Source organism: Gobio gobio (assembly GCF_949357685.1).
Source record: "Gobio gobio genome assembly, chromosome: 4".
Classification (NCBI taxonomy): domain Eukaryota; kingdom Metazoa; phylum Chordata; class Actinopteri; order Cypriniformes; family Gobionidae; genus Gobio; species Gobio gobio.
In genome coordinates, this window is record NC_137100.1 from 60,605,652 (window position 1) to 60,633,583 (window position 27,932).

General features: G+C 39.3%; 1 protein-coding gene across 1 annotated transcript; it reads left to right on the forward strand.

The window, feature by feature from the left end:
- Positions 1 to 671: 671 nt before the first annotated feature.
- On the forward strand, positions 672 to 27,813 carry cUnh5orf34 (chromosome Un C5orf34 homolog). The gene is made up of 12 exons (XM_079815872.1): positions 672 to 1,047; positions 6,269 to 6,358; positions 6,471 to 7,084; positions 7,240 to 7,338; positions 9,173 to 9,293; positions 9,454 to 9,545; positions 13,610 to 13,679; positions 13,769 to 13,924; positions 18,100 to 18,221; positions 18,298 to 18,420; positions 22,445 to 22,485; positions 26,927 to 27,813. The coding sequence occupies exons 1-12, from the start codon at positions 853 to 855 to the stop codon at positions 27,094 to 27,096; spliced, it is 1,893 nt and encodes a 630-aa protein (XP_079671998.1). The 5' UTR covers positions 672 to 852; the 3' UTR covers positions 27,097 to 27,813.
- The last annotated feature ends 119 nt before the right edge of the window (positions 27,814 to 27,932 follow it).

A 27,932-nucleotide genomic window follows, 5' to 3' on the forward strand; every position in this document is an offset into this window, starting at 1 on the left:
TTATGCAAACATTTGTTTATATGCAATTAATAGTAAGAACATGGTGAATATTTCACTCTAAAATAAAGAAAAAGATAGCAAATCGTCTATATTTCTAAATCAAATCAGCTCGGGTTGAATCTTTGCAGCAAGGGGGCGACAACAGAGCGCACAGATTTATGAGTACTGCAGAAGAAGTGGTTCATCCAATCAGCGTCGTTCTCTTCATCACCCGCGAAAATTGACATGGCAACTAGTGATGGACGATTCATTTATAAGAATCGATTCTTTAGAATTGAGTCATTTCAAAGAAAAGTATCAAAAACGATTTGGTGATTATTTGGTTCCTGACACCCTGACGTTGCAATAAAGTCTTATCTAGGCACACGTTGCTGTTTATAATGTTTTCTCGAGTAAGTTTAATCAATAAATGTGTTTTTTGTAATTTCGGTTACGAGTTAATTTTGATTCAGCTTATAAAAATCATTCGAATCTACATAAAATCTACATAAAAAAAGCTTTTGACTTTCACGTTTTGATGTAATGCTATTTATTTAAACCAACCGAGTCATACAATCAAATCCTACATTTCCAATACGTTTTTTATTTGCTATTCAGCTGTTTAACTTAACTTATTTTTCGGTTTGAAACCGGTTCAGTCAATTCATTCAAAAGATTCGACTCGCAAGAACGATCCATTTATGAATTGGGCAGCGCATATAGCAACGGCGACACTTTGACGGGACTGTGGAGTTTGTTTGTGTCGCTTCAGTTATTATTAGTGTTTTAGTTTAGGCAGTTTCAGTCAAATGGTTATATTATTGCTTTTGGTCCTAACCGTGGTGCGCTCAGTGTCATGTTAAGCGAGTCATCATGTGTTCGGTTAGGTTTATGGTCATGTATGTGGATGAGTCTGTGGATGTGTATTATACAGACGGGCACAGACTTCAGCTCTCACCCTGCGGATCTGAATTCATGATAGAGAAACACTTGCCACCCTCTGCACACCCGCTACAGGCCAGAGAGACAGTCAGACAGAGGACAAGATTCGCCATCAGCGAGTATAAGGTAACGTTACATATCACACTTTCATCTCTAGAACTATAAATACTGTATCATTGTAATGCAAAACGCAGTAACTCTATCTATCTATCTATCTATCTATCTATCTATCTATCTATCTATCTATCTATCTATCTATCTATCTATCTATCTATCTATCTATCTATCTATCTATCTATCTATCTATCTATCTATCTATCTATCTGTCTATCTGTCTGTCTGTGTCTATCTCTATCTATCTATCTATCTATCTATCTATCTATCTATCTATCTATCTATCTATCTATCTATCTATCTATCTATCTATCTATCTATCTATCTATCTATCTATCTATCTATCTATCGTTCTATCTATCTATCGTTCTATCTATCTATCTATCTATCTATCTATCTATCGTTCTATCTATCTATCGTTCTATCTATCTATCTATCTAACTCTAATAGTCTGTCTGTCTGTCTGTCTGTCTGTCTGTCTGTCTGTCTGTCTGTCTGTCTCTATCTATCTATCTATCTATCTATCTATCTATCTATCTATCTGTCTGTCTGTCTGTCTGTCTGTCTGTCTGTCTGTCTGTCTGTCTGTCTGTCCCTATCTGTCTGTCTGTCTGTCTGTCTGTCTGTCTGTCTGTCTGTCTCTATCTATCTATCTATCTATCTATCTATCTATCTATCTATCTATCTATCTATCTATCTATCTATCTATCTATCTATCTATCTATCTATCTATCTGTCTGTCTGTCTGTCTGTCTGTCTGTCTGTCCCTATCTGTCTGTCTGTCTGTCTGTCTGTCTGTCTGTCTGTCTGTCTGTCTGTCTGTCTGTCTGTCTATCTATCTATCTAACTCTAATTGTCTGTCTGTCTGTCTGTCTGTCTGTCTGTCTGTCTGTCTGTCTGTCTGTCTGTCTGTCTGTCTGTCTATCTATCTAACTCTAATTGTCTGTCTGTATCTATCTATCTGTCTGTCTGTCCCTATCTGTCTGTCTGTCTGTCCCTATCTGTCTGTCTGTCTGTCTGTCTATCTATCAAATTCAAATTCAAATTCAAAAATTGCTTTATTGGCATGAATGTAAATTGTACAATATTGCCAAAGCTAGGAATATATGAACATAAATAATAATACATATATGAACATAAATAATTATACGTGAACATTAATAATAATATTAATGATGATAATAAACATCAATATAATAGAGGAAAATATTACAACATAACTTAAACTTAAATTAACAGTGTAACAAATTAGAACATTTGATACCACAGTGTTTTGACATATATACACTCACATGTACTGAGGGTCACTGTGGTGGACAATAGGGAAACACACTGAGGTCAGACGCAACATACACACATTACACACACATTCACCTGCTGTCTCTCAGGCTGTGGCACACACACACGTATCTCGCAGCCAGTGCTGCTGTCTGTCCCTCTCCTAATATTATCTTTATTTTATCTACTTCAGTCATGGCTGTAAAGTTTTTTATTAATGTACTGAATTTGTTAAAGTAGAGGTCTCTTATGGACATGTATTTTTGACAGTGAAGGAGGAAGTGCGTCTCTGTCTCGATCTCTCCTGTCCTACAGTGAACACACACCCTTTGCTCTCTGGGTAACCAGCTCTTTCTGTGTCTGCCCGTCTCGATGGCCAGACTGTGTGCACTGAGCCTGTACTTGGTCAGGATCCGTCTCTGCTTTGTGTCTCTGACACTCTGGAGATATTCTTCCAATTCGTAATTTGACTTTAGAGTTCGATAGAATTGTAATTTACTTTGTAATTTAGTTTCCTGATCCCAATGTTCCAGATATGTATTCTTAGATTGTTTGATAATTTGGTTTATTCTGATGTTTGTGTGAGAAGCAGTGCTGGTCTGAGACTGGTTAGTGTTAGTAGGGTTAGTCGGGTTAGTCAGTCTCAGAACCAGCTGACTGAGGGGACTTTTTTCGGGGTTCAGTTCTTGGGTTTGTAACGCTTTAAAATGTAGCGATTCTGTGGGACTTGCTTTTAGGTGCATCCAGAATTTGAGGGCTCTTTTTTGCATATTAATAATCAAAGGGAATCGGCCTAATTCTGCCCTACATGCATTATTGGGTGTTTTTCTATGTATTTTTAGGATGAGTTTGCAGAATTCTGTGTGTAGGGCTTCTGTTGGATGTCTGTCCCATCTAGTGTAGCTCTGATCACTGAGTGGACCCCAAACCTCACTTCCATACAGCGCTATGGGCTGAATCACACTATCAAAGATTTTACACCAGATTGGAATTGGTAAGTCAATGTTTTGGAATTTTTTCTTAATGGCATATAGAGCTCTTCGAGCTTTGTCTTTGAGAGCATTCACTGCCATACTGAAACTCCCCGATGCAGTGATGACCAGGCCGAGGTAAGTGTACTGCATCGTGTGCTCTAGGGCGGTGCTGCCTAGACTGAACTGGTGTCTGTGTTCCTGACATCTGGGCTTTTTCTGAAAGACCATAATGTTGGTCTTTGTGAGGTTGACTGCCAGGGCCCAGTTCTGGCAGTAGTTCTCCAGCAGGTCCAGATGCTGCTGTAGTCCCTGTGCTGTGGGTGACAGCAGCACCAGGTCGTCTGCATACAGCAGGAGCTTGACGTGTTCGTCTCCTAGAGTGAGTCCAGGGCCTGTCGACTGTTCCAGCTGCACCGCTAGTTCATTAATGTAAATGTTGAACAGCGTTGGACTCAGGCTACAGCCCTGCTGCACTCCTCTCTTCTGAGTGAAGAATTCTGTATGTTTGTTGCCAATTCGTATTGCACATTTGTTGTTCGAATACATTGATTTTATGATGTCATAAACTTTACCCCCTACACCGCTTTGTAAAAGTTTGTAGTATAATCCGTTGTGCCAAATAGAATCAAATGCTTTTTTGAAATCGACAAAGCATGCAAATATTTTTCCATTTTTGGTCTGTTTTACGTGTTTATTGATTAGGGTGTGTAGGGTGTAAATGTGGTCAGTAGTTCTGTGATTTGGAAGAAAGCCAATCTGACTCGGACTCAGGACATTGTGCTCGTTAAGGAAGTTTACAATTCTATTGTTTAAAATACTGCTAAATAACTTCCCCAGATTACTGCTCACACAAATGCCTCTGAAATTATTAGGGTCCAATTTATTTCCACTTTTGTGGATTGGGGTTATAAGTCCTTGGCTCCAGATGTCAGGAAAACAGCCTGAACTAAGTACAATGTTGAATAGTTTGAGCACAGCCGCCTGCAGCTCAGGTGTGCTGTGCTTCAGCATTTCACCCAGGATGCTGTCAGGACCACAAGATTTCTTACTTTTTTGGCTTTTGAGTTTGTTTGTCAATTCTTCGTGTGTAATTGGGAAGTCAAGTGGATTTTGATTATTTTTAATTGTTTCTTCATAAGTTTGTAGATTTTGTTTGATCAGATTATAATTGTCATTGAGTTGTTTTGGTGGGATTTCTTTATATAATTTTCCAAAATGCTTTGTCCAGATATCTCCATCTTGTATTGGTAGGTCTTGTGGTTTAGTTGTGCTCAGATTATTCCACATATCCCAGAACTGATTATTGTTTATTGAGTGTTCTATTTCCTGTAAACTTTTGGTCAGATGGTGTTGCTTTCTCACTCTAATTGTGTCTTTGTATTGTTTTAGTTTTGAACAGTATTCAGATCTTATGTCTGTGTTGTTTGGTTCTTTATGTTTCAGATTGGATAATTTTCTAAGTTGTTTTCTTAATGTTCTGCAGTCTGAGTCAAACCATTTTTCATCTTTTGGTGTTTTTTTAGTATATTTTTTGCCTTTCTTTTTCAATTCACTTTTATATGCTGCTTTTTTAAATATGTAATTGATTTCATTTGTAGCCGAATTAACACCATCTTTAGTTGTTTCGAATTTTGTAGTAATAAATGTATTTATCAGCTTTTTTAGTTCTTCCGAATTTAGGGCTTGAATAAATTTGTCTGGGCTGTCTTGAGCCCATCTGTATCTCTGCTGGACCTGATGCATTTTGCAGGTTTCCAGCCTGTTTTGTTCTGGTATATTGTGTGTTTTGATATAAATGTTAGTTTGGTTATGATCAGAAAGCGGAGTTTCTATCTATCTATCTAACTATCTAACTATCTATCTCTCTCTCTGTCTCTCTGTCTGTCTCTCTGTCTCTCTCTCTCTATCTATCTATCTATCTATCTATCTATCTATCTATCTATCTATCTATCTATCTATCTATCTATCTATCTATCTATCTATCTATCTATCTATCTATCTATCTATCTATCTATCTATCTATCTATCTATCTATCTATCTATCTATCTATCTATCTATCTATCTATCTATCTATCTATCTATCTATCTATCTATCTATCTATCTATCTATCTATCTATCTATCTATCTATCTATCTATCTATCTATCTATCTATCTATCTATCTGTCTGTCTGTCCCTATCTGTCTGTCTGTCTGTCTGTCTATCTAACTCTAATTGTCTGTCTGTCTGTCTGTCTGTATCTATCTGTCTGTCTGTCTGTCTGTCTGTCTGTCTGTCTGTCTGTCTGTCTGTCTGTCTGTCTGTCTGTCTGTCTATCTATCTAACTATCTAACTATCTATCTCTCTCTCTGTCTCTCTGTCTGTCTCTCTGTCTCTCTCTCTCTCTCTCTATCTATCTATCTATCTATCTATCTATCTATCTATCTATCTATCTATCTATCTATCTATCTATCTATCTATCTATCTATCTATCTATCTATCTATCTATCTATCTATCTGTCTGTCTGTCTGTCTGTCTGTCTGTCTGTCTGTCTGTCTGTCTGTCTGTCTGTCTGTCTGTCTGTCTGTCTGTCTGTCTGTCTGTCTGTCTGTCTGTCTGTCTGTCTGTCTGTCTGTCTGTCTGTCTGTCTGTCTGTCTGTCTGTCTGTCTGTCTGTCTGTCTGTCTGTCTGTCTGTGTCTATCTGTCTGTCCCTATCTGTCTGTCTGTCTGTCTGTCTGTCTGTCTGTCTGTCTGTCTGTCTATCTATCTAACTCTAATTGTCTGTCTGTCTGTCTGTATCTATCTGTCTGTCTGTCTGTCTGTCTATCTATCTAACTATCTAACTATCTATCTCTCTCTCTGTCTCTCTGTCTGTCTCTCTGTCTCTCTATCATCTATCTATCTATCTAACTGTTGTTTGTGTGTTGTATTTTACTGCTGTTAATACGGTTGCACTGTATAAAATAATAAATCTCTTATTTGTTTTCTCTCTTGTTTAGGCACTGGTATGGAATGCTTTGGCATTCAGAAACAAGTATGCAACTCATCCATATTTGCCCAAAGAGCTCATAACAGATGAATTCAACAAGGTTAGACTGTCCTAAAAGGTTTAATGCAGTAAAGGTTTACCTTTTATTACTGAAATCATGTAAATCCAGCTTAATTTCTCACTTATGCTTATTACCAAATGCTCATTTTCAGACGTTCAACAGTGCCATAACTGAGGTGGAGTGGCCTGGGTCTGACTCTTGCACCACCGGGTCGCATGGAGAGATCACAGTCTGCTCTGTAGATGGACATGCTCAACTGGTTCTTTCCTCTTCTGGAGAAGAGTTCACGGTGGAGTTTATCTGTCGGTCCAGCCAAAATGAAGTAGAGTCACAGTATTTGCAGCCTCAAGGTCACCAACACAAAAGCACATGTTTATTAAGTGGCTTGTCATTCACATCTGGCACGGTTAAGGGTTCAAACCTCTCTGAAGCCTCAGCGGGTGCTCGGATGAACCATCCTGGATCAGTCGGAAAATCCCCCAATACGGAAAGACTGGAATCAACAAGCTCGAAGTCTGAAAAGGTGCATGTGTACACCAGATTGATCCAGCAGTATTCCCGAGTGCTTTACCCACAGATGTGGTGCTATCCTCTGTCATTGGCTGTCAAGCACTGGGAATCACTAAAAACTCAAATAAATACTATCAATGGGCGAGATGGGAAAGGTTTAACAGACAGAGCAGATAGACAAACATCTCAAACAGGGCTGAAGACTCATCTTCCCAAACCACTGCCTTTAAAATGTCCCTCTCCTCATCAGCACAGGTGAGGAACTCCAAACAAACACAGCACACAGTCTTATCTCACCTCTCTCTCTCTGTCTTTGGCTTTATATATGGATGAATCTCGACCTGTCAAGAACTGGTAATATTTCACCCCTAAATAAGTGTCATCCCCAATATCGACCGTGTGATGTTCAGGTGGAGATATGATGCTGTGAATCCTGATTGTCTGGAACAGGAAGAGGAAGTCACAGCTGAGCTGGTGAAAGTGGTCTGGTGCAAAGGCATTATATACCGGTGATTACTGATTCATTTCATCTTCATGCACCATTAACCATTGCATCATCTTTTGAGATCATTACGGTAAAAACTTTACCAAAGCACAGATTGGTGGGCAAAATTATCCAATTAATTGAATGGGAGTCAATGGGATGCTAACAGCAGGTGATGGCTTGGTTAGCAATGGCTGCCCCTATGGAAGGTATGCTTTCCGGGTGCTGGATTGAACCCCCTTGGTTCTTCCATGAGCGGGCTTGGTGTCACAACATCTTTGTTTCCAGGCGGACCGTTAAAGAACGTGACACACACATCTTCCGGAAGATCCTGAAGTGTTTCCTGTTAAGTGTGCCATATGCATCAGACGTTCAGCCAGCGGTCTGTGGGTGTGACGTTTGAGACTGAGAGTACCCAAAAATTAAAATGCCGTAATTTACTCACCCTTGTGTTGTCCCAAAATCTTTCCTTCTTCTATAAAACATAAAAGAAGATATTTTGAGAATTTAAAAAAAATTTGGTCCATACAATGACTGTCGAAGGGTTCCAGTGTTGTTTAGTTCCCAGCATTCTTCAAAATATCTTCTCTTGTGTTCCACAGAAGACAATTTTCATTTGGAAAGGTTTGGAATGGCATGAGGGTGAGTAAATGATGACAGCATTTTCATTATTGAGTAAACTGTCCCTTTAACAGGGTTCCTACGGGGTTTGGAAAAGTATGGAATTTGATTTGAGTAATTTCCAGGTCTGGAAAGGTATGGAAAAAATAAATCAGAGTATGGAAAAATATTTATGTTTCCAGACTATTGTCCCCATTTCATTTTCTAAATATAAAATTAAGAATTTCTAAATGTATATAATAAATATATACACAATCGTTTTTTTCAATGAATGAAAAACTTGTAGCCTAGCAATGGCAGTAAAGGTCAGACCTGTGTTCAACAGTGGTTAACACAGCACTTTGTAGTTTGAGAAAGCAAGTTGGGTTTGAGGATAAAATTAGTCAATGGTGGAGTTCTTAAAGGAATAGTACACACAAAATGAAAATTTGTCATTTATTCACCCCCATATCTTTCAAAACCATAAGACTTTATTATATTAACATTTTTAATATTTTAAATCTGAGAGATTTCAGTCCCTTTATTAAAGGACTAGTTCACCCCAAAATGAAAATGTCCCAATCATTTACTCACCTCAATGCCATCCAATAATCCTTTAAATATCTTCATGTGTCCAAGATTGACAAAAGTCTTATTAGTTTAGAATGACATGAGGGTAAGTAAATTATGATAGAAATTACATTTTTGGGTAAATTAATAACCCTTTAAAAAAATTGTGACTGATTTAGCATTTTGATCGTTAAGGTCACAAAAGGCAATATTTTAATATAGGATTTCTAAATATTAGATAGCCTACATAGAGGTTTTGACTCAGAGTGTAACATACTTGTCGGCGCTGATAGCATTGTGGGTAAGTGCGTCGCCATGTAGTGCTGTTGTGCTTCGGGAGACCCGAGTTCGAGTCCTGCCTCATGGACTTTTCCCAATCCCGCCCCCCCTCTCTCTCCCACCTTACTTCCTGTCTAGCTACTTTCCTATCCTAATAAAAGGCAAAAACGCCAATACTAAATCTTTAGAATGTAACACTTGTTAGCAGTTGAATTTGAAAACATTTTATCAGAACAAGTTAAATATGGTCGGAAAAATCTGTAGGAAGTCTGGAAATTCGAGTCTGGAAAAGTATGGAATTTTGAAATGAAAATTGTGTAGGAACCCTGCTTTAAGGACTGTGCCAAACAAATCAAGTAGGCCTTAGACTTAAACACTGATGATGTTTTCATGTATTTTCTCTCCTTTAGTATAGTAGATGGAGTGATACCGATGGTAGAGATCTCACCTGGTGATGGTTCAGTCATCAGATCCAATGGAGTTCTAGCCAATTACTTCACACATTACAAAGCTGGAGCTGCTCACAGAGATGTAAGACAACACTCTGAAGTGTACTCACTATCAAGTCGGGTGAATTAAAGAGGTTTGGTCTCTCAAGAGAGGCTGATATTGTACTGATACAGAGACCATTACATGAATGAATGTTTGTAGGTGTGTGATTCAGAAGATGAGTTTGTTTCTGTGTTTTCAGGCAGTGGAGTGTGTGTATTACCTGTGTGGTCTCCCACCTGATGTACTGGGTCAGCTGTATTCTGTCCAATCTATTGTCACACGGGCCAGCAGGTGAGATGAGAGGTTTACTAGCATACAGGATAACTCATGTCATAACGTTTAAAAAAAATGGAGTGTTCCCTTGGTTTATAAAGGTGAAGCGGTTTCTTTCAACACCTCAAAAGATCATCAAACCTGAGCCATGATTCACTAAATTCATTTATAGTGTTCAGCCACTGGGGGGTGATAATGATACTGCAAAAATATTGAACAATTGTGTGTATATATATATATATATATTAGTGCTGTCAGTTAAACGCGTTATTAACAAAGTTAACGCAAACCTATTTTAACGGTGTCAATTTTTTATCGCGAGATTAACGTTCTTTTTGGTCTAACAAACTTTGTAGTTTTTTCACATGCTGTTGCAACAACTAGTAACGTTAGAAAAACTACAACACCACTCCGGATGTAGCTAGACCGGAAACAAAACATCAGGCACGCTGCGGCTGCCCACACTTGTTTGGGCCATTAAAAGAGTAGACGTGGATGGCAAGCGTGAGACGCCGAAATGGATGCCAATAGTATTCTGAATGGAAAGTTTTCTTTTAAAAAGTTGCCAAATGGTTCCATTGACAAGACCAAAGTGGTCTGTGTGTTTTGTCGTTGTGAACTGAGCTATCATCGCAGCACGAGCAGTCTGAAATACCACTTAAAGGGTTAGTTCCCCCAAAAATGAAAATTCTGTCATTAAAGGTCCTGTTCTTTGTGATCCCATTTTTCACACTTTAGTTAGTGTGTAATGTTGCTGTTAGAGCATAAATAATACCTGTAAAATTATAAAGCTCAAAGTTCAATGCCAAGCGAGATATTTTATTTAACAGAAGTTCCCTTTCAAAGCCTACAGCGAACGGCCGGTTTGGACTACATCCCTGTACTTCCTGCTTTAATGACGTCAGTAGAACAGTTTGTTGACTAACCTCCGCCCACAAGAATACGCAAAAAAGGGGGCGCGGTCTTGTTGCTCCCGCGTGGAGAAGAGGAAGTGTTGCGTTTGTAGAGTGTGTTTGTCGCCATGCCGTCGAGACGCTGTTAAATCACCTTTGTTTGGCCTTCAGGGGCTGTACTTTGAGCGCATGCATCTCCCCGTTATGGTAAGAGGCGTGACCTTTCCTAGCAACGTGCGCTAAGCTGCTGTCGAATCACAACACGGGAACCGCTGGCACAATCAGAACTCGTTACGTGTTTCTGAAGGAGGGACTTCATAGAACAAGGAAATTCTCAGGCCGTTTTGAGGACAGTGAAAACAGCGGTATACAGATCAGTAAATTGTGTGAAAAATACTGTGTTTTTTTTACACATGAAACATGAACACATGTTATATTGCACACTGTAAACACAATCAAAGCTTCAAAAAAACACGAAAAACGGGACCTTTAATTACTCACCCTCATGTCGTTCGACACCCGTAAGATCTCCGTTCATATTCGGAACACAAATGAAGATATTTTTGTTGAAAGCTGATGGCTGAGAAAGGCTTCAGATAGGCCTCCATTGGCATTCAGTACATTAATACTCCCAAGACCCATAAAAGGCACTTAAAACGTCGTTACAAAGTCCATCTCACCACAGTGACTCTAAAATAATTTTACGATGCGACGACAATAGTTTTTGTGCACAAAAAAAAATCAAAATAACACCTTTATCCAACTTTTTCTTGTCTTCCGTGTGTGCCTCCACGACGCATGCGCGAGAATATGCCGGCGTTCGGGAATCCATGAAATGCACACTTTAGCCCGATTTTGAGAACTACGCCGAGACCTAAAGCACGATTAATGTAAAATTCAACAGCTTAGATACGCACGTCTTCCTCTGCTTGTAAACAAATCGCTTCTGGGTCATGTGTCCGAACGCCGGATCTGCGGCATATTCTCGCGCATGCGTCGTGGAGGCACACACGGAAGACAAGAACAAGTTGGCTAAAGGTGTTAGTTTGATTTTTTTTTTGCGCACAATAACTATTGTCGTCGCATCGTAAAATTATTGTAGAGTCACTGTGGTGAGATGGACTTTGTAACGACGTTTGTGTACTGAAAATGTACTGAATGCCAATGGAGGCCTATCTGAAGCCTTTCTCAGCCAGCTTTCAACTAAAATATCTTCATTTGTGTTCCGAAGATGAACGGAGGTCTTACGGGTGTCGAACGACATGAGGGTGAGTAAAGGCCCGGGTATACTTCGGCCGTCCGCGTTCGTGCACCGCCCGCATGACGTAATTTTCGTCACTCGGAGGGCTCGCGGCCGGCCGCACACCCCGTCCGCGCGCAGCCCAAATTTTGTGACCGCGCGGACGGTCCGCGTGCAACAGCGCATGCGCCAGCAGTACAGAAGAGTCCACTAGGTGGCAATAAACACAGTATTGAGCACAGTGTTCAGCCGTCGAAGAAGAGTGTGCAAAGACCGGTTTTAAAAACAACACGCTTGGAAAAAAAGAGAGAATTTTTGATTCTTCAGTGTTTCTTCCAAACTATGTAGCAATGGTGGATGCACTACAGTTCTTCTCCGATCATGCCCAGCGAATGTCCCGTTGATGACAGGACTCAGTGCTGCCCTCCGATGTCTGGTGGAGCATAGACACTTTTTTACTGCGCATGTGTCGAACGCGATCCTCCGCGCGCATCCGTTGTGTAGTATACTTTGAAAGACGCGCGGACAGGGCTGCGCGCGTGACGCGTCCGGGCGCGGTAAGTGAAGTATACCCGGGCCTTGAGTAATTAATGACATTTTTGGGTGAACTAACCCTTTAATGGCCAAGCACTCAGCTGATTCGAATTCTCCGCCCCCTCGTCAAAGCCAGGCAACAATGGATGACTTCAGACAGAAACACATGGATACCACAACTAAGAATAAACTTACTGCAGCCATAGCTAAATGGGTGGCTACTGCATGTAGGCCTGTTAACGCTGTGGAGGACGTGGGTCTAGCTAATATTATTCGCATCGCAGCCAACGACTGGACCTACGAATTGCCTTTGAGGGCCACCATTACTTGTCTGTTTGAGTAACTGGCTCAAAGCAAAGTAGTAGTATGCTTACCTTTTATTGGTACCCGTTACTGTTCATTCTTTCTGAAATAAGAGGCTGGGACTGACTGCTATGTTCAAAGCAAACTTGATAAACGTATTAAGCCATGTTTTAACTGCACTATAGGCTGAGTCCTAGTTTACCGTGCATGTGCACTTTGTAATTTTATTTTGTATCACCCTGTTTTGATCCGTTAGAAAGGGCTGTTGAAGGGGCTGTTTGTGCGATAACGTATTTTTTTCACCCTTTTATTGATGGACAGTGTTACATTGTATGAGCGATTATTTGCTCCAAGTGTGAATGACTGCTTCAAGTGAGAATGTGGTGTGAAATCGAACACTACTGTATGCTGTTTTCAATAAAACAAACATTTGCACAAAGCAAGCTGATCCACTTTTCTATGTTGATAAGAGCATTAAAATAAGAAAAAATAATGGGACAAAAAGAAATCAAGGGACATTTAGAATAAATTAAAATGTGCGATTAATTCTGAGTTAACTATGACATTAATGCGATAAATCGCGATTAAATATTTTAATAGTTTGACAGCACTAATATATATATATATATATATATATAATTACACATACACACACACACAAACACAGTTTATTAAAGAAATTAATGCATTTATTCAGCTAGGATGCATTGAATTGATCAAAAGTGACAGCAAATACATTTATAATGTTACAAATGATTTCTATTTATTTAGTTTTTAACTTTTGAAGAATCATAAAAAAAATTCAATATTCAACATTGACAATAACAAGAAATGTTTCTTGAGCAGCAAATCAGCATGTTAAAATGATCATGTGACTGGAGTAATGATGCGGAAAATTCAGCTTTGATCACAGGAATAAATTACATTTTAACATAGAAAATGACTGTTTACTGTTTTTTGGTCAAATAAATGCAGCCTTGTTGAGAATAATAGCGTTCTTTCAAAAGCACATTACCAGCCAATAACTTTTGAATGGTAGTGTATCATTTGTGTATTCCACAAATTACATTACACAAAAACAAAGAGAGAATAGTTTGTTTGTGTTTTGTTAGGATTCTGAAATGTTTCGTCCAGGCCAGAAGCTCCCTGAGGGTCCCGCTCTCTTTTTGCTGCTGGAACGAGGTGCGCGTGATATCACTCTGATGGAGACCGCTCAGTGTCCAGTGTATACAGGTGTGTGTGTGTGATGATAACGCTTCTTTCTTCTGCAGGCTGCGGTGTGTGATTGTGTACGTGTAGTTCAGGAGGTGACGGTGGCAGGTACAGGATGTTTCAAAGCGCTCTCAGACGGGACTGTCGAGGTCTTGTTCCTGGATGGAGTTAGGGCTCAGATGATGTGGAAGTCTGACACATGTACACCTGCACAGGTACATAAACATACAGTATGCATTTCATTAGCATACAACTACACGCTGATCATGAATCATATCACCAAGCTGCTTGTTTACTTCTACATTTAATCAGCTCCTCACCAATTAATAAGTTGACACAATTTGTTAATGCAATATGCTTACAACCATTCAAATGCTAAGTTTTTAGTAATTTAGGGGGATTAAAACATGTTCACAGTTGCACAATACTGCATGAATTATTAAATAATATAGTAGTAATATATATTAATTATATATTAAATATTGCTGATTAATTTCTATGTTTGATTATATTGGTGTTTATCTTCCTAGGACCCACGAATAGACTTTTGTCCACTGTAGTGGACATTATATTTTAGGGAATTTCTCTGATCTCATACATGTCACGGTTTGAAGTCTGGATGTCCTGTAAAGAGCACATTCGGGGCTTTGCAGAGATACCAAATGTTTGGAGGTTTCACCAGGACAACAACAACTTCTTGGCCTTTAAAAACGGCTGACATTAATGTTTAGCACTCTTATGGAAATATGATAATATTTTTTAATTATAATTTAAATCGGATTAATTTTCAAATTGTTTGTTATAAATCAACATCTCAGGAAAATGTTATGGGGTTTCTAATAAAAATATGACTTTCTGTTACAAAACAGGGCATTGATTTCATAAATGTCCACTGTAGTGGACGCCAGGACTTAAATCATGTTAATCAGGCATTTTGGAGAGAACAAGTGAATAGGGAAAGAAATTACATATCAATATTCCTATGAAATATTGCCAATTATTACACTTCTTTTTTCATTACATGTTGCACCAAGAACACATTAATATGCAAATTAGATGCATTGTATTGAATGGGAAAACCCAAGTATGACCATTTTACCCACATATTTCATAATGTAAAATGGTATATCAATGCATTTCGTTATATCTTTCATAACATAGAATCATCTTTAACCCTCTGGTGCTCTTCGTTTAGGGGTTGCATTGGTTGTCTTCCCGGTCATAAGTGACCGGACACCTAAAAATTAAACTTCCTCCACCCCAGTAAAACCAATGCAATTTATTTTTCTTCAATAATAATTTTTCTTTTTAATTTTGTATTTTGAGATGATTTGATGGTATTTTTTTATATTTATGCAATAATTATGGTCTATTTTTGCCATTGAAAATTATACAATTTTTTTTTTTTGTAATTACATTTTTAAATTTTTTATTATTGCAGTATTTCAGGTTAAAATAGAGACTAGGCCTTCAAAATAGTTTTTTTTGAAGGCAGATTAGCGCCCTCTTTTGGTATTATTTAAGAAATCATGCAACCATGGTTGTAATCACTAGAGGTCTCTATGGAGAATTCCCTAATTCTCTTTTGAACACATTTAATGATTTTTTTTATGGATTTGAATATATATAAAAAAAATCTCAAAGACTATTTATTATAAAGTTTTAGATTTTTTTTTTGTTGTTAGAAATATAGATTTTTTCGGTGAATTTGTGTTTTTGCAGATTTCCCATTCATTTCTTACGGTGTCATTTTTGACCGAAGAGCACAAGTGGGAGTATTTTTTTTACGACCGCTTAGCATGCTCGAATCAGGCCCTCAATGTTTTTGTGTGTTTACATACCGAATGCTAGAAAAGTCACCAAGTTTCATATCATTCTGATGAAGCTGTGATTTTAAAAAATTCAAAATGTGGTTCATAGGTTCAGTTTTTCATAGGTGTGTGTGTGTGTGTGTGTGTGTGTGTGTATAAGTGTGCGTGTGTGTGTGAGTGGATGTGTCAATATCACACTAGTGCCCCTTTACTGCTGTGTACTTTTTTTCAGCATTGTGGCCGATTTGTAGATTGTACACACAAATATTCAGAGAATTTTTGTGTTTTTGCCGATTTCCCATTAATTTCCTATGGTCGGTCATTTATGACCGAAGACAATGAACGCTACTTTTCTTTTTTACAACCAATTAGCATGCTCGAATCATGACCCCAATTTTTTTGTGTGTTTACATACCTAATGCAAGAAAAGTCACCAAGTTTCATATCATTCCGATGAAGCAGTGATTTTTAACATTTCAAAACAGAAAATTTTCTGGTCAGAAATGACTGAAGAGCACCAGAGGGTTAAACAAAGTTTGTTTAAAAAAAATCCTGAAACCTAAAAATTGATTGGTGAATTAAAATAAATCCCACTGTTTTTGCCTATACATGCAATTTTCTTGTCATTATAGTCCTGGTGTCAACTACAGAGGACATATCATAACATTAATAAAAAAAAAATTTTTCTATTTGTTTTTTTATGCTCCAAACAATGTAATGACATGAAAAAATACTAAATTCAAAACACTTTTTTTTTTCTGGGTCCCAGGAGGATATAAATAAAAAAATTATATAATTTTCCCGTGTACTATACAAGTCGTTATTTAGTTTTTTTTGGCGCACCAAAAATATTATCGTCGCTTTATAATATTAATATTGAACCACTGTACTCACATGAACTGATTTAAATATGTTATTAGTACATTAATGGATCTTGAGAGTGTACATGTCCCCGTCGCGCTCCCGAAGCCGCGCAGGCCTCTCTTGGATCCGCGACCTGGGGTTCGGATATAGAGCTCGAGGATGAGGAGCAGCCGGGCCTCGCCCTTTCTATCCCTCCCTCCCCCGAGCACTTGCGCGGGGTTCCGCCGGTCGAGTTTTCTCATGAATACTTATGTCCTAGCCCGGAAGCACGCGAGTCGGTTTCTTTCGAGCTAGATGACGTCGTGTTCACTGCAGCGTCCGACTCTGAGGATTTCGGGCCTGCTTTAATCGACGACGCTCTCCCGCCTAGCGGCCAGGAAGCGCGGCCTTCGGTGGCCTACACTGAGCTCGTCGACGTGCTTTCGCGCACTACTGAAAAGCTCGCTATCGAGTGGCCGGATGAGCCCAGCGAGGCAAAATTGTGGTCCTAAGTGGTCCTAATTCCAGGCCAGCACGGAGAAAGCTGCCATTTTTCAGCGATCTGCATAGTGGAATCTCCAGATCCTGGAAACAGCCCTTCTCAGTCCGCTTGACAAACGCGGCAGCCGCTGACTTCACCAACCTCGTTGGTTCTGTGGAGCAGGGCTATTCCGCCATTCCTGCGGTTGAAGACACGCTGGCCACTCATTTCGCTCCTTTTCGGCTCCTTCGTGGAAGTCCCGCCCTCTCCTTCCCACTAAGCCGTGTAGGACCACTTCCGCCCTTATCGGAAAGTCCTACACTAGAGCTGGTCAGGCTGGCATGGCCCTCCATACTATGGCCATCCTCCAAGCCTATCAGGCAGATGTTTTAAAGGAAATGGACAAGGGCGACGGCTTGACACCGGAAGCGGTTAAAGAGCTGCGTAAGGCCACGGATTTGGCCTTGAGAGCCACTAAGCACACTGCTCGTGCCATAGGACGTTCCATGGCAGGCGCGGTGGTGGCTCAATCTCACGGAAATCCGTGACAAAGAGAAGGTCTTCCTGCTGGACGCCTGAGTCTCTCAGTCTGGTTTGTTTGGGGAGGCGGTCAACACAGTGGTTGAAAAGTTTAGAGCCGCCAAGTCCTAGTCGGCTGCCTTCAAGCAGTTTATGCCTAGGAGGGCTAGGGACTCTCCTAATCCCTCCCCCTCTCAGTCCAGAGAACGTCCTTCTCACAGGAAGGAATTCCCTGGTAGGAGGAGCGACCAGGGTCATCCCCACCCACCACGATCTTGGGAGCTCGCCCATTTCCTCGCCAATGGCTTCACAGGCGCATTGACCCGAAGTGGCCCAGCAAACCCTTTGCTCCGGCCACTTCGAGTCGCTCCTGACCCTCAGGTCAGAAAAAGGAGAGCTCCGCCTCACGTCCTAGGCTGGGTCAGACCGCGCAAGCGTTTCTGCCCACCTCTTGCCAGCTCTCCTTGTCCAGCTCTGTCACTTTCGCCGCCCACCGCATTTCGAATTACAGAACTGGTTATTTTAGTATTATTGAGATCTTAGTTTTATTAATATTTTGAATGTTTTATTTTTATATTTTCCTTTTTCATTTAAATTTTTATTAAAGTTTTAGTAATTTTGTCATTTTTGACATTGGAACCATGTCAATAAACAAAGTTTAAAATCCTTTTTTTTTTTTTAAAGGTTATGAATTCCTGTTTTTTAGATGTGTTTTTTTATGTATTTGTGATGGCAGTGTGGAGAAATGGAGCAGAGACTCAAGACAGAAACCAGACCATCTCACAGGTGGTGTCAGCTCAATTTGCCAGATGGGCATCAAACTCTGGTCCAAGTCGAGACAGACAAAACATATCAAAGGTAAATAGATCATGGAAAATGAAATGCACCATTTGCTTAAGAAAATACATAATTTCAAATGATATCTCTCTCTCAGGTATGTGTCGGCAGTAGTCCAGTGGTGTGACTGGGTGAAACAGACAGAACAGAGCATGAGCGCAGTGGGTGTGGCTCTCTCAGACTCCGCCCATTCTGACACACCTCAGCCAATCACATGCAGGTATTAAGGAACTCTTATTCCCAGTATCATCTTTATTATAGTCATTCACATCACATGGACGATGCATATCAGTCATAGTTCACCCATAAGTGAACTGTAGTTCATAGAAGTGAATGCATAGTTCACCCAGAAATCTGCTCGCTATGTTCTTTACAGGGGATTTTAAATTATAGTTATCCAGAATAATAGCTTTTCTATGCAGTGAAATTGAATTGAGGATTGCAACAACAAACGTATTTGTCTGTTTACTAGGCCTGTCGCGATAGTCAATAAATCAATTAATCGCACAATTAAAAAAAATGAGCTCGATAATTTTTCCGGCCACGATAATTTCCAGCGTCCGTTTTTATATCCATTTTTGCCAAGCGTTACATTATATGATCACGCTCTTATACATGTAAATGCTTCTAAGCGTGACAAGACACAAGAGAATGCGCTGTATGTCAATGTCCTGTGTGTCTGTGTGTGTGTGTCAATGTCAGCTAATAGAGGGACACTGTGACACACACACACACACACACACACACACACACACACACACTCGACGCAGTCTCCTGCTCCCATCGAGTTCTCATCGAGCTCTCTCATGAACAAACAATAACAACAACACAGATAATTTTGAGTATTCTCATATTAGGAGTCTTAAATTAGTTAAATAACGTCTTAAATGAACTTGAAGAGTTGTGAGGAAATGAGATGCGCGGGACAGCGAGTCAGATCCGCGTCATGTTCGTCAGCGGCCGTTCTTAAAGTGACAGGAGCACTGATGATGCCTGTCATTAATGTTCATCACAGAACAACGGGAACAGCGAAAATTGTAGCTTTAATGATGATTAATCTATATTTTATTTGTATATGTCTAACATGGAAGGCCATTGGTAAATATAGCATTTATTATTTTGGGTTTATGTAAAGATTGTTTTAGGTTCACTTAAATTAAAAGTTGTTTTTTTTAAAAGCCTAATAAATGTTGAAATTGGTAGCTTTCAGTTATACTGTAATGTAATGTCATTAATGTTTCATAGAGACATCAGTGATACTGGCCTTCATTCAAAAAACATATACAATACAACACATATTTAAAATATGCTGTCAATAAATAGTTTCTACATTAATTTGGAAAGTAACTGAAATTATTACAATATCAAAACATTAAAAAAGTATTAATCGTGATTAATTACAGAAAAAAATGTGATTAATCAGGGTTTTTTTTTGTCGATTCCCAACACTACCTACAACCCCAAATAGGAAAAGGTTGGGACAGTATGGAAAACGCAAAAAAAAAAAAAGAAGTGATTTCTAAATTTACTTTGACTTGTATTTCATTGCAGCCAATATGAACACAAAATCTTTCATGTTTTGTCTGGTCAACTTCATGTCATTTGTAAATATGCATCCTTTCCTGTCATTCAGACCTGCAACACATTTAAAAAAAAAGTTGGGACAGGAGCAATTTAGGGCTAGTAATGAGGTAAAATGGTTAAATAATGATGTGATTTGAAACAGGTGATGTCAACAGGTGATTGTAATTATGATTTTGGTACAAAACAGCATCCAAGAAAGGTCTAATCCTTTAGGAGCAAAGATGGGCCGAGGATCGCCAGTTTGCCAACAAATATGTGAGAAAATTATTGAAATGTTTAAAAACAATGTTCCTCAAAGAAAGATAGGAAGAGATTTGGATATTTCACATTCAACAGTGCATAACATAATTAAAAGATTCAAGGAATCTGGAGGAATTTCAGTGCGTAAAGGACAAGGGCGCAAGCCTAAGCTGAACAACCGTGATCTCCGATCCCTCAGGCGGTACTGCATCAAGAATCGTCATTCATCTATAAGCGATATCACCACATGGGCTCAGGACTACTTTGGCAAACCTTTGTCAAGTACCACAATACGTAGTTACATCCACAAATGCCAGTTAAAACTGTACTGTGCCAAAAGGAAGCCCTATGTTAACAGTGTCCAGAAGCGCCGTCGACTTCTCTGGGCTCGGAGGCATCTGGGATGGACCATCACACAGTGGAAACGTGTACTGTGGTCAGATGAATCAGTTTTTCAGGTATTTTTTGGGAGGAATTGACGCCGTGTGCTCCGGACCAAAGAAGAAAAGGATCATCCAGACTGTTACCAGCAACAAGTCCAAAAGCCAGGGTCTGTCATGGTATGGGGTTGTGTCAGTGCCCTTGGCAAAGGTAACTTGCACTTCTGTGAAGGCACCATTAATGCTGAAAAGTACATTGAGATTTTGGAGCATAATATGCTGCCTTCAAGAAGACATCTTTTCCAGGGACATCCATGCATATTTCAACAAGACAATGCAAAACCACATTCTGCACACATTACAAAGTCCTGGCTACGGAGGAAGAGGGTACGGGTGCTTGACTGGCCTGCCTGCAGTCCCGACCTGTCTCCAATAGAGAATGTGTGGCTCATTTTGAAGCGCAAAATGCGACAGCGAAGACCCCGTACTGTTGCCCACCTTAAGACTTGTTTGCAGGAAGAATGGGACAAAATTACACCTGAAACACTTCATCACTTGGTGTCTTCAGTCCCTAAACGTCTTTTAAGTGTTGTGAAAAGGAATGGCAACATTACAAAGTGGTAAATGCTTTACTGTCCCAACATTTTTTGAAATGTGTTGCAGGTCTGAATGACAGGAAAGGATGCATATTTACAAATGACATGAAGTTGACCAGACAAAACATGAAATATTTTGTGTTCATATTGTCTTCAATGAAATACAAGTCAAAGTAAATTTAGAAATCACTTTTTTTTTCTTTTTTTTTGCGTTTTCCATACTGTCCCAACTTTTTCTGATTTGGGGTTGTAAAACACAATAATCCGTTGCAGTTTCCCCGTTGTTTATTCAAGTGCATTTGTTTGTTAACAGACTGAGAGTCCATTGCTTTTTTTGTTTTGGTTGTTTTGTTCATTTATTGTGGATATTTAAAATGTTTTCAGTGTTAAATAGTCTTTAGAAATAAAAATAGAATAAAATAGAAATAAATAGAAATAAAAGTTTATTGATCTTTGAAAAGGTGTACATGCATTATTATGCCATTATCATTATTTTAGATGAAAATGGTCTCAGAACGACAATATTATAGTTTATCGCAATAATTTCTTGGCCAATTTATCGTTCAGCAAAATTTGTTATCGTGACAGGCCTACTGTTTACTAAGTTTAATGCATTTCAAAGTGTAAAAGGAAAAATGAGGAGAAAATAATAGATTTTATGGTAGAAAAAAAATCACTTTTTGTGACATGGCGGTCAGTGTTCATTCATTTTTCGATTAAGCAGCGGAGGAATGTTATTATTGTCTGGCTATCACCAGACCAAGCTCAATTTAAGATTGAACATTGGTCTGGGGAGTATGCTCTGTATTTTCTACTGCACACGCGAGCATAAACGCACATCAATTAAAAGACTCTGTACGCAATTGGATAGTCCTTCAACAAATCAGACCACAAGAGGCGTGATCAACGGGCAACGACCCATCGCTTCTCTATCTGTCATCGAGATAATCCCTCCAATAGTGGGCCAGGTGGATAAGCCAGTCTGTGATTTGGTTCCCGCAAAAGTGTAACGGAAGCAGTAGAAATGAATGAACGGGTTTCCAGACTGAGTTGCCGGGCGAAATTAATTCGCTGGCAGATCAGGCTGGGTTTACCCAGTCTAATGTTATTCTGCACCGAACTGTGGAATAACTGAAAGCGGCACAGGTTGACCTTTGGTTGGCCAATCAGCAGAAAGGGGCGTTTCATGCCCGCCCACACGTGGAAATCGAATAGTCAAGCCATTTATCCATTTTCTACCCAGGAACCTAAAAACATTAAATCAGGCCGAATTATGGTTTTTTAATTAAAAAACAAACAAACCCGGAAATAAATAAATGAGCCATTTGCTCATTTTTCAATTTTTAATCAAAAAACGAATGAGCATGTACACGGACCTATTGCTATCAGAATTTTAATTTTTGTGTCTATCCGTTCATCATCCTGATTTCTTACACCCCTTCAGGTCTGTTGTTTCAGAGCTGGAAAAGATCAAGAGGTTTAACTGTATCCTTTTTTGGTGAGATAATTATATTATAATATTATCATAATGTTACCAATTATATTATGTTAGGGCTGTCAAATTAAATTTGAAAATATTCAGTAAATTGAAAATAAAAATCCACATTCAAATAAAAAACGGTGCATTCGATTAGAATTTTAGGTCATATCAGTGGCGATGATGTAAGAGTTGTTATTGCATTTTAATGTTTTTCTTAGCCTATCCATTTGAACCCACTTGATACGGTACTGCTGCGTTGTTTATTCAAAACATTGCAGAAATAGAGAATTGTTTTCTATGTAAACATGAGCTCAAGTTCATCTTTTAAAAAACATGTCTTGAGACTCTGTGGGTTTTTTCCATTCCACTGCATGGAATCAAAGTACTCTGTGAGATCAGTTCTTCGGCTCTTTGTATTAAACTATGCATAAATATGTGATGCTGTTTTGTTCATAATTGTTTATGCAATTTACAAAATTATATTTGATACAGTTTTGTACACACAGTCGTGTTATTTCATTGCTTTGAATAAACAATTTAATGCAGTGCATTAATATTTTGCTCATTGCGCCCTTTTGTGGCCTCAGCAGACAAGCCAACTTTTTCCACAATTTGTTGTTTACAGCCTTATTCCCAAATGGATCAAATTCATTATTTTCCTCAAAATTCTACAAACAATACCCTATAATGACAACATGAAAGAAGTTTTTTTGAAATCTTTGCAAATGTATTAAAAATAAAAAAACGAAACAAATCGCATGTAAATAAGCCTTTGCAATGACACTCAAAATTGAGCCCAGGTGCATCCCATTTCTACTGATCATCCTGGAGATGTTTCTACAACTTAAATGGACTCCACCTGTGGTAAATTCAGTTGATTGGACATGATTTGGAAAGGCACACACCTTTCTATCTATATAAGGTCCCACAGTTAACAGTGCATGTCAGAGCACAAACCAAGCCATGAAGTCAAAGGAATTGTTTGCAGACCTCCAAGACAGGATTGAATCGAGACACAGATCTGGGGAAGGGTACTGAAAAATGTTTACAGCATTGAATGTTCCAAGGAGCATAGGGGCCTCCATCATCCGTAAATGGAAGAAGTTTGGGACCATCAGGACTAGGGATGGGGCCGATCCGATCCAGTATCGGTATCGGGACCGATACCAGCGTAATTCAGGTATCGGATTTTCCCGATCCAACCTACGGAGAAATCCGATATCCATGAGCCATGTCTGCGCATTAACGTTGTCTGCTGAAATGACTCCAAAAGTGATTCCCGCCGGCTTGTCTGCAAACTATGGAATGGATTTCCTGAATGGAGGTGCGGCTCAATGAGACACAGAGTTATGAGACACGCCCCGCTCAGGAAATCCATTCCGCAGTTTGCAGCCAGAAAGCAGGATAGCATTGAGCAGCATTGTGGCTAGCCAATGTCAGCTGTGTGGAAATACTTCACACTGGAAACACCGCAGAGCAAGACAATGTTTGCAAAACCGCAATTCAGAGAGGTGGAAGCTCCCTCGCGTCGTACAACACAACGAACGCAATCAAACATTTAAAAAAGCAGATAAGTTCAAGACTAGGGTGACATTTAAGAGATAATGATCAGGGTTTGACATTAACAATCGCCATCTGCGTGTGTATTTCGGCTGTGGCGTGTAACACTCACACCAGCCACTTTGCACTTATTATGGTCTTCTCAAAAGCAATCTGTTATAATCGCGTTGCACATTATAACCAATCACACGTGTTTCTATTGAGTTTATGAATATAATGATAAGAGGCGTTCAGATTAGCAGAGTTTTGTTCAGAGCGCGCGCCGCTCTCACTTGCTGAAATCTACACTCAAAGCGGAGATAAACGTGCGATGTATGCAGGAGATTCATTCATCATACAGTGGTTGACTGTTTCTGTTCTATTTCAGCAGCAAAAATAGTTTCAAACAAACACAGCAGAACCACAGCGCATCTGATATGACTGGCTTAAAGTTGGCTTGACGTTCGCGAATTTAGGGACCGTCTCTAAAGTTACATACAACACTGGTACACACGTTTCTAACTTAAATTACATTTGAAGAGAATGACTTGGTCATAAAACTGACTGTAAAGTGTATAGGTGTCAGGTATGATGCACACCTTTTGGATTTTTTATATTTAATAAAATAAACTGTCAAATCATATGAAAATATATGCTTTATTTCACTATATGTGTCATAGCTGATAGAACACTGATGAGAATATTGCTTGAGAATATATTTACAGAGATAATATTAGAGATTTATGCATTATGCGTTGCCATTGACGACGGCCATTATAAGGAAGGAAATCCCACATAATCTAGCTTACAGTTCTTAGAGCTGCTTGATTTATTTGTTGTTTGTTTATTTTCAAATATAAAACTTGTTGAAATGTATTAAATATGTGCATCTGTTCTTTTTGAACACTTTCATCTTATATGAACAAAACCGTGATAATATTGATAACCGTGATAATTTGGGGTTACTATTATCGTGATGTGAAATTTCCATACCATTTCATCCCTAATACGTACATATCATACTTGCCTGTTGAGAGGAGTTAATTTCAGCATCATATAAAATAAACAATAATGATGATAATATTAAAGCAAACGCAGCTCTGGTATCGGAATAGTATCGTATCGGCTGATATCCATATTCAGGTATCGGGATCGGATCGGAAATGAAAAAATGTGGATCGGTGCATCCCTAATCAGGACTCTTCCTAGAGCTGGCCGTCCGGCCAAACTGAGCGATCGGGGGAGAAGGGCCTTAGTCGGGTACCCCTTTTCCACCAAGGCAGTCCTGGTTCGGAGCCAGAGCCTAGTTTCAAATCGGTTCTTTGTCTTTCGACACCCAAAGCACCAGCTCTGAACCAGGAAAAGTGGTTCTTGAGTAGTATCCAAAACATTGCTGGTGTAGAAGTAAGAACCGCTTGCGTCAGGGGCTGGAGGCGGGGTGACCGTGACCAACAAGACGAACACAAACTTGTGACCACCATTTTTTAAATAGCTGCTAGTGGAGCTAAAAGCTGCTCGATTGTAATCGCTGTATTGTATACAAATCACGGCGAGCTGCACAAATGCGTTGGATTCGCTGTGTTTTGATGCTAGGATCGTAAAAATATGATCATCAATATTAACGCAACGTTCACCATTGTTGATGGAAGGCTTGTTCGAGATGCATGGGCGCTGTGCAGACCTATCCCCGTATGACAACGAGCACAGCGAGGGAACACGACTCCTTCTGCTTTTGAATCGCTCATGCGGTATTTTGAGCTAGCGTTGCTGAGAAAGATGAGATGTATGCAGTGACATATGACCCGGTTCATTCTGGTGGAAAAGGGGTAAGGGAGGTGACCAAGAACCCGATGGTCACTCTTGACAGAGCTCCAGCGTTTCCCTGTGGAGAGAGGAGAGCCTTCCAGAAGAACAACCATCTCTGCAGCACTCCACCAACCAGGCCTGTATGGTAGAGTGGACAGACGGAAGCCACTCCTCAGTAAAAGGCTGCCTGGAGTTTGCCTAAAGCCACCTGAAGGACATTCAGACCACGAGAAACAAAGATTGAACTCTTTGGCCTGAATGGCAAGCGTCATGTCTGGAGGAAACCAGGCACCACTCATCACCTGGCCAATACCATCCCTACAGTGAAGCATGGTGGCAGCATCATGCTGTGGGGATGTTTTTCAGCGACAGGTACTGGGAGACTAGTCAGAATCGAGGGAAAGATGAATGCAGCAATGTACAGAGACATCCTTGATGAAAACCTGTTCCAGAGCTCTCTGGACCTCAGACTGGGGCGAAGGTTCATCTTCCAACAGGACAACGACCCTAAGCACACAGCCAAGATAACAAAGGAGTGGCTACGGGACAACTCTGTGAATGTCCTTGAGTGGCCCAGCCAGAGCCCAGACTTGAACCCGATTGAACATCTCTGGAGAGATCTGAAAATGGCTGTGCACCGACGCTCCCCATCAAACCTGATGAAGCTTGAAAGGTCCCGCAAAGAAGAATGGGAGAAACTGCCCAAAAATAGGTGTACCAAGCTTGTAGCATCAAACTCAAAAAGACTTGAGGCTGTAATTGGTGCCAAAAATGTGCTTCAACAAAGTATTGAGCAAAGGCTGTGAATACTTATGTACATGTGATTGTTTTTTTTTCTTCACGTTTTTTATTTTTATTAATATGCAAAGATTTTAAACAAACTACTTTCACGTTGTCATTATGGGGTATTGTTTGTAGAATTTAGAGGGAAATAATGAATTTAATATATTTTGGAATAAGGCTGTAACATAACAAAATGTGGAAAAAGTGAAGCGCTGTGAATACTTCCCGGATGCACTGTATGTGGCTGTGTTAAGGCAGAGATTAATTATTGAGAGCAGGATGCATATGGGTAGCTATTTCTTTAACACAAACCATCAGATTTGTTGGAGAACAGCCCTGTCCTGCGTTCTACAGTGAGATCTTTGAGCTGTGAGCGTTCTCCTGATCTCTCTGAGATCAAACTCACAGAGAACTGCATCTCTGAGGCTCTGCAGAAAACCTCCAGAGCCATACAGGACATCGACACACTCTTATCGGACAGACCGTAGGCTTGTATGCAGATACAAACGGACGGATCTTTTTCAGGGAAATGAATAATGAATCTCACTAAACCTGTCGAGAACCTGTCTAGGTCATATTTTACCCCAAAATCAAAAGAACATAAGAGGTTATAGATTATATTTTATTGTAAATAAAATAAAGGCTTTTTTTTAAAGAAATGTAAGCACTTTTCCCCTCAATTTCCATTATTCTAATACAAAAAATCTAATTAAATAATCAAACAAAAAAACTATTATATTATTTAAATTGAAGGAATGTACACAACATTATTGTGCTGCCTTCATCACTTTTAAGAATAATTATAAAGTTTTTTTTAAATAATGGGAAAATGCGCTTATTTGTCATGATATTAATGTCTCAGAAAAAGTGATTTAATTTTCACGCAAAATAATTAATACTTTATTATATCATTTCTAATTTATATTAAACAATATAGTTTTTATTCTTTTGATTTTGAGGTGAAATGTAACCTAGATATCACCTCTTAAGGCCAGTGATTACATATTAATTTTCCTCAGTTTTGTTTCCATTGACTGTTTCATACACCCACACCCACCAACCCACCCACACACACACACACACGCGTCTTTCTTCTTCATTATCACAGTCATTTTTAAGTTTTTGTTTAACATTATACTATGCAATATCACATCTGATTGTAATTTAAATGACTAATTCAATTATTGAAGAACTTGTTTCCCTATAAATACATCTTTCTCAGTTATTGATTTAAGTGTGTTTTGCTCAAACTTTTAAGCCATTTAGGAGGAAGAAAAAAAGTTGTGGCAAATGTTTTAGTCATCAGTTCTCCTGTATTTTCAAC

What these genes read in the sequence shown, in the direction of transcription:
- cUnh5orf34 (XM_079815872.1), top strand. Translation starts at nt 853, where the DNA reads ATGTGTTCGGTTAGGTTTATGGTCATGTATGTGGATGAGTCTGTGGAT. An exon ending in ATTGTCACACGGGCCAGCAG is followed by an intron (nt 9,546 to 13,609) that starts GTGAGATGAGAG and finishes GTGTTTTGTTAG; the next exon opens with GATTCTGAAATGTTTCGTCC. An exon ending in AAAGATCAAGAGGTTTAACT is followed by an intron (nt 22,486 to 26,926) that starts GTATCCTTTTTT and finishes ACAAACCATCAG; the next exon opens with ATTTGTTGGAGAACAGCCCT.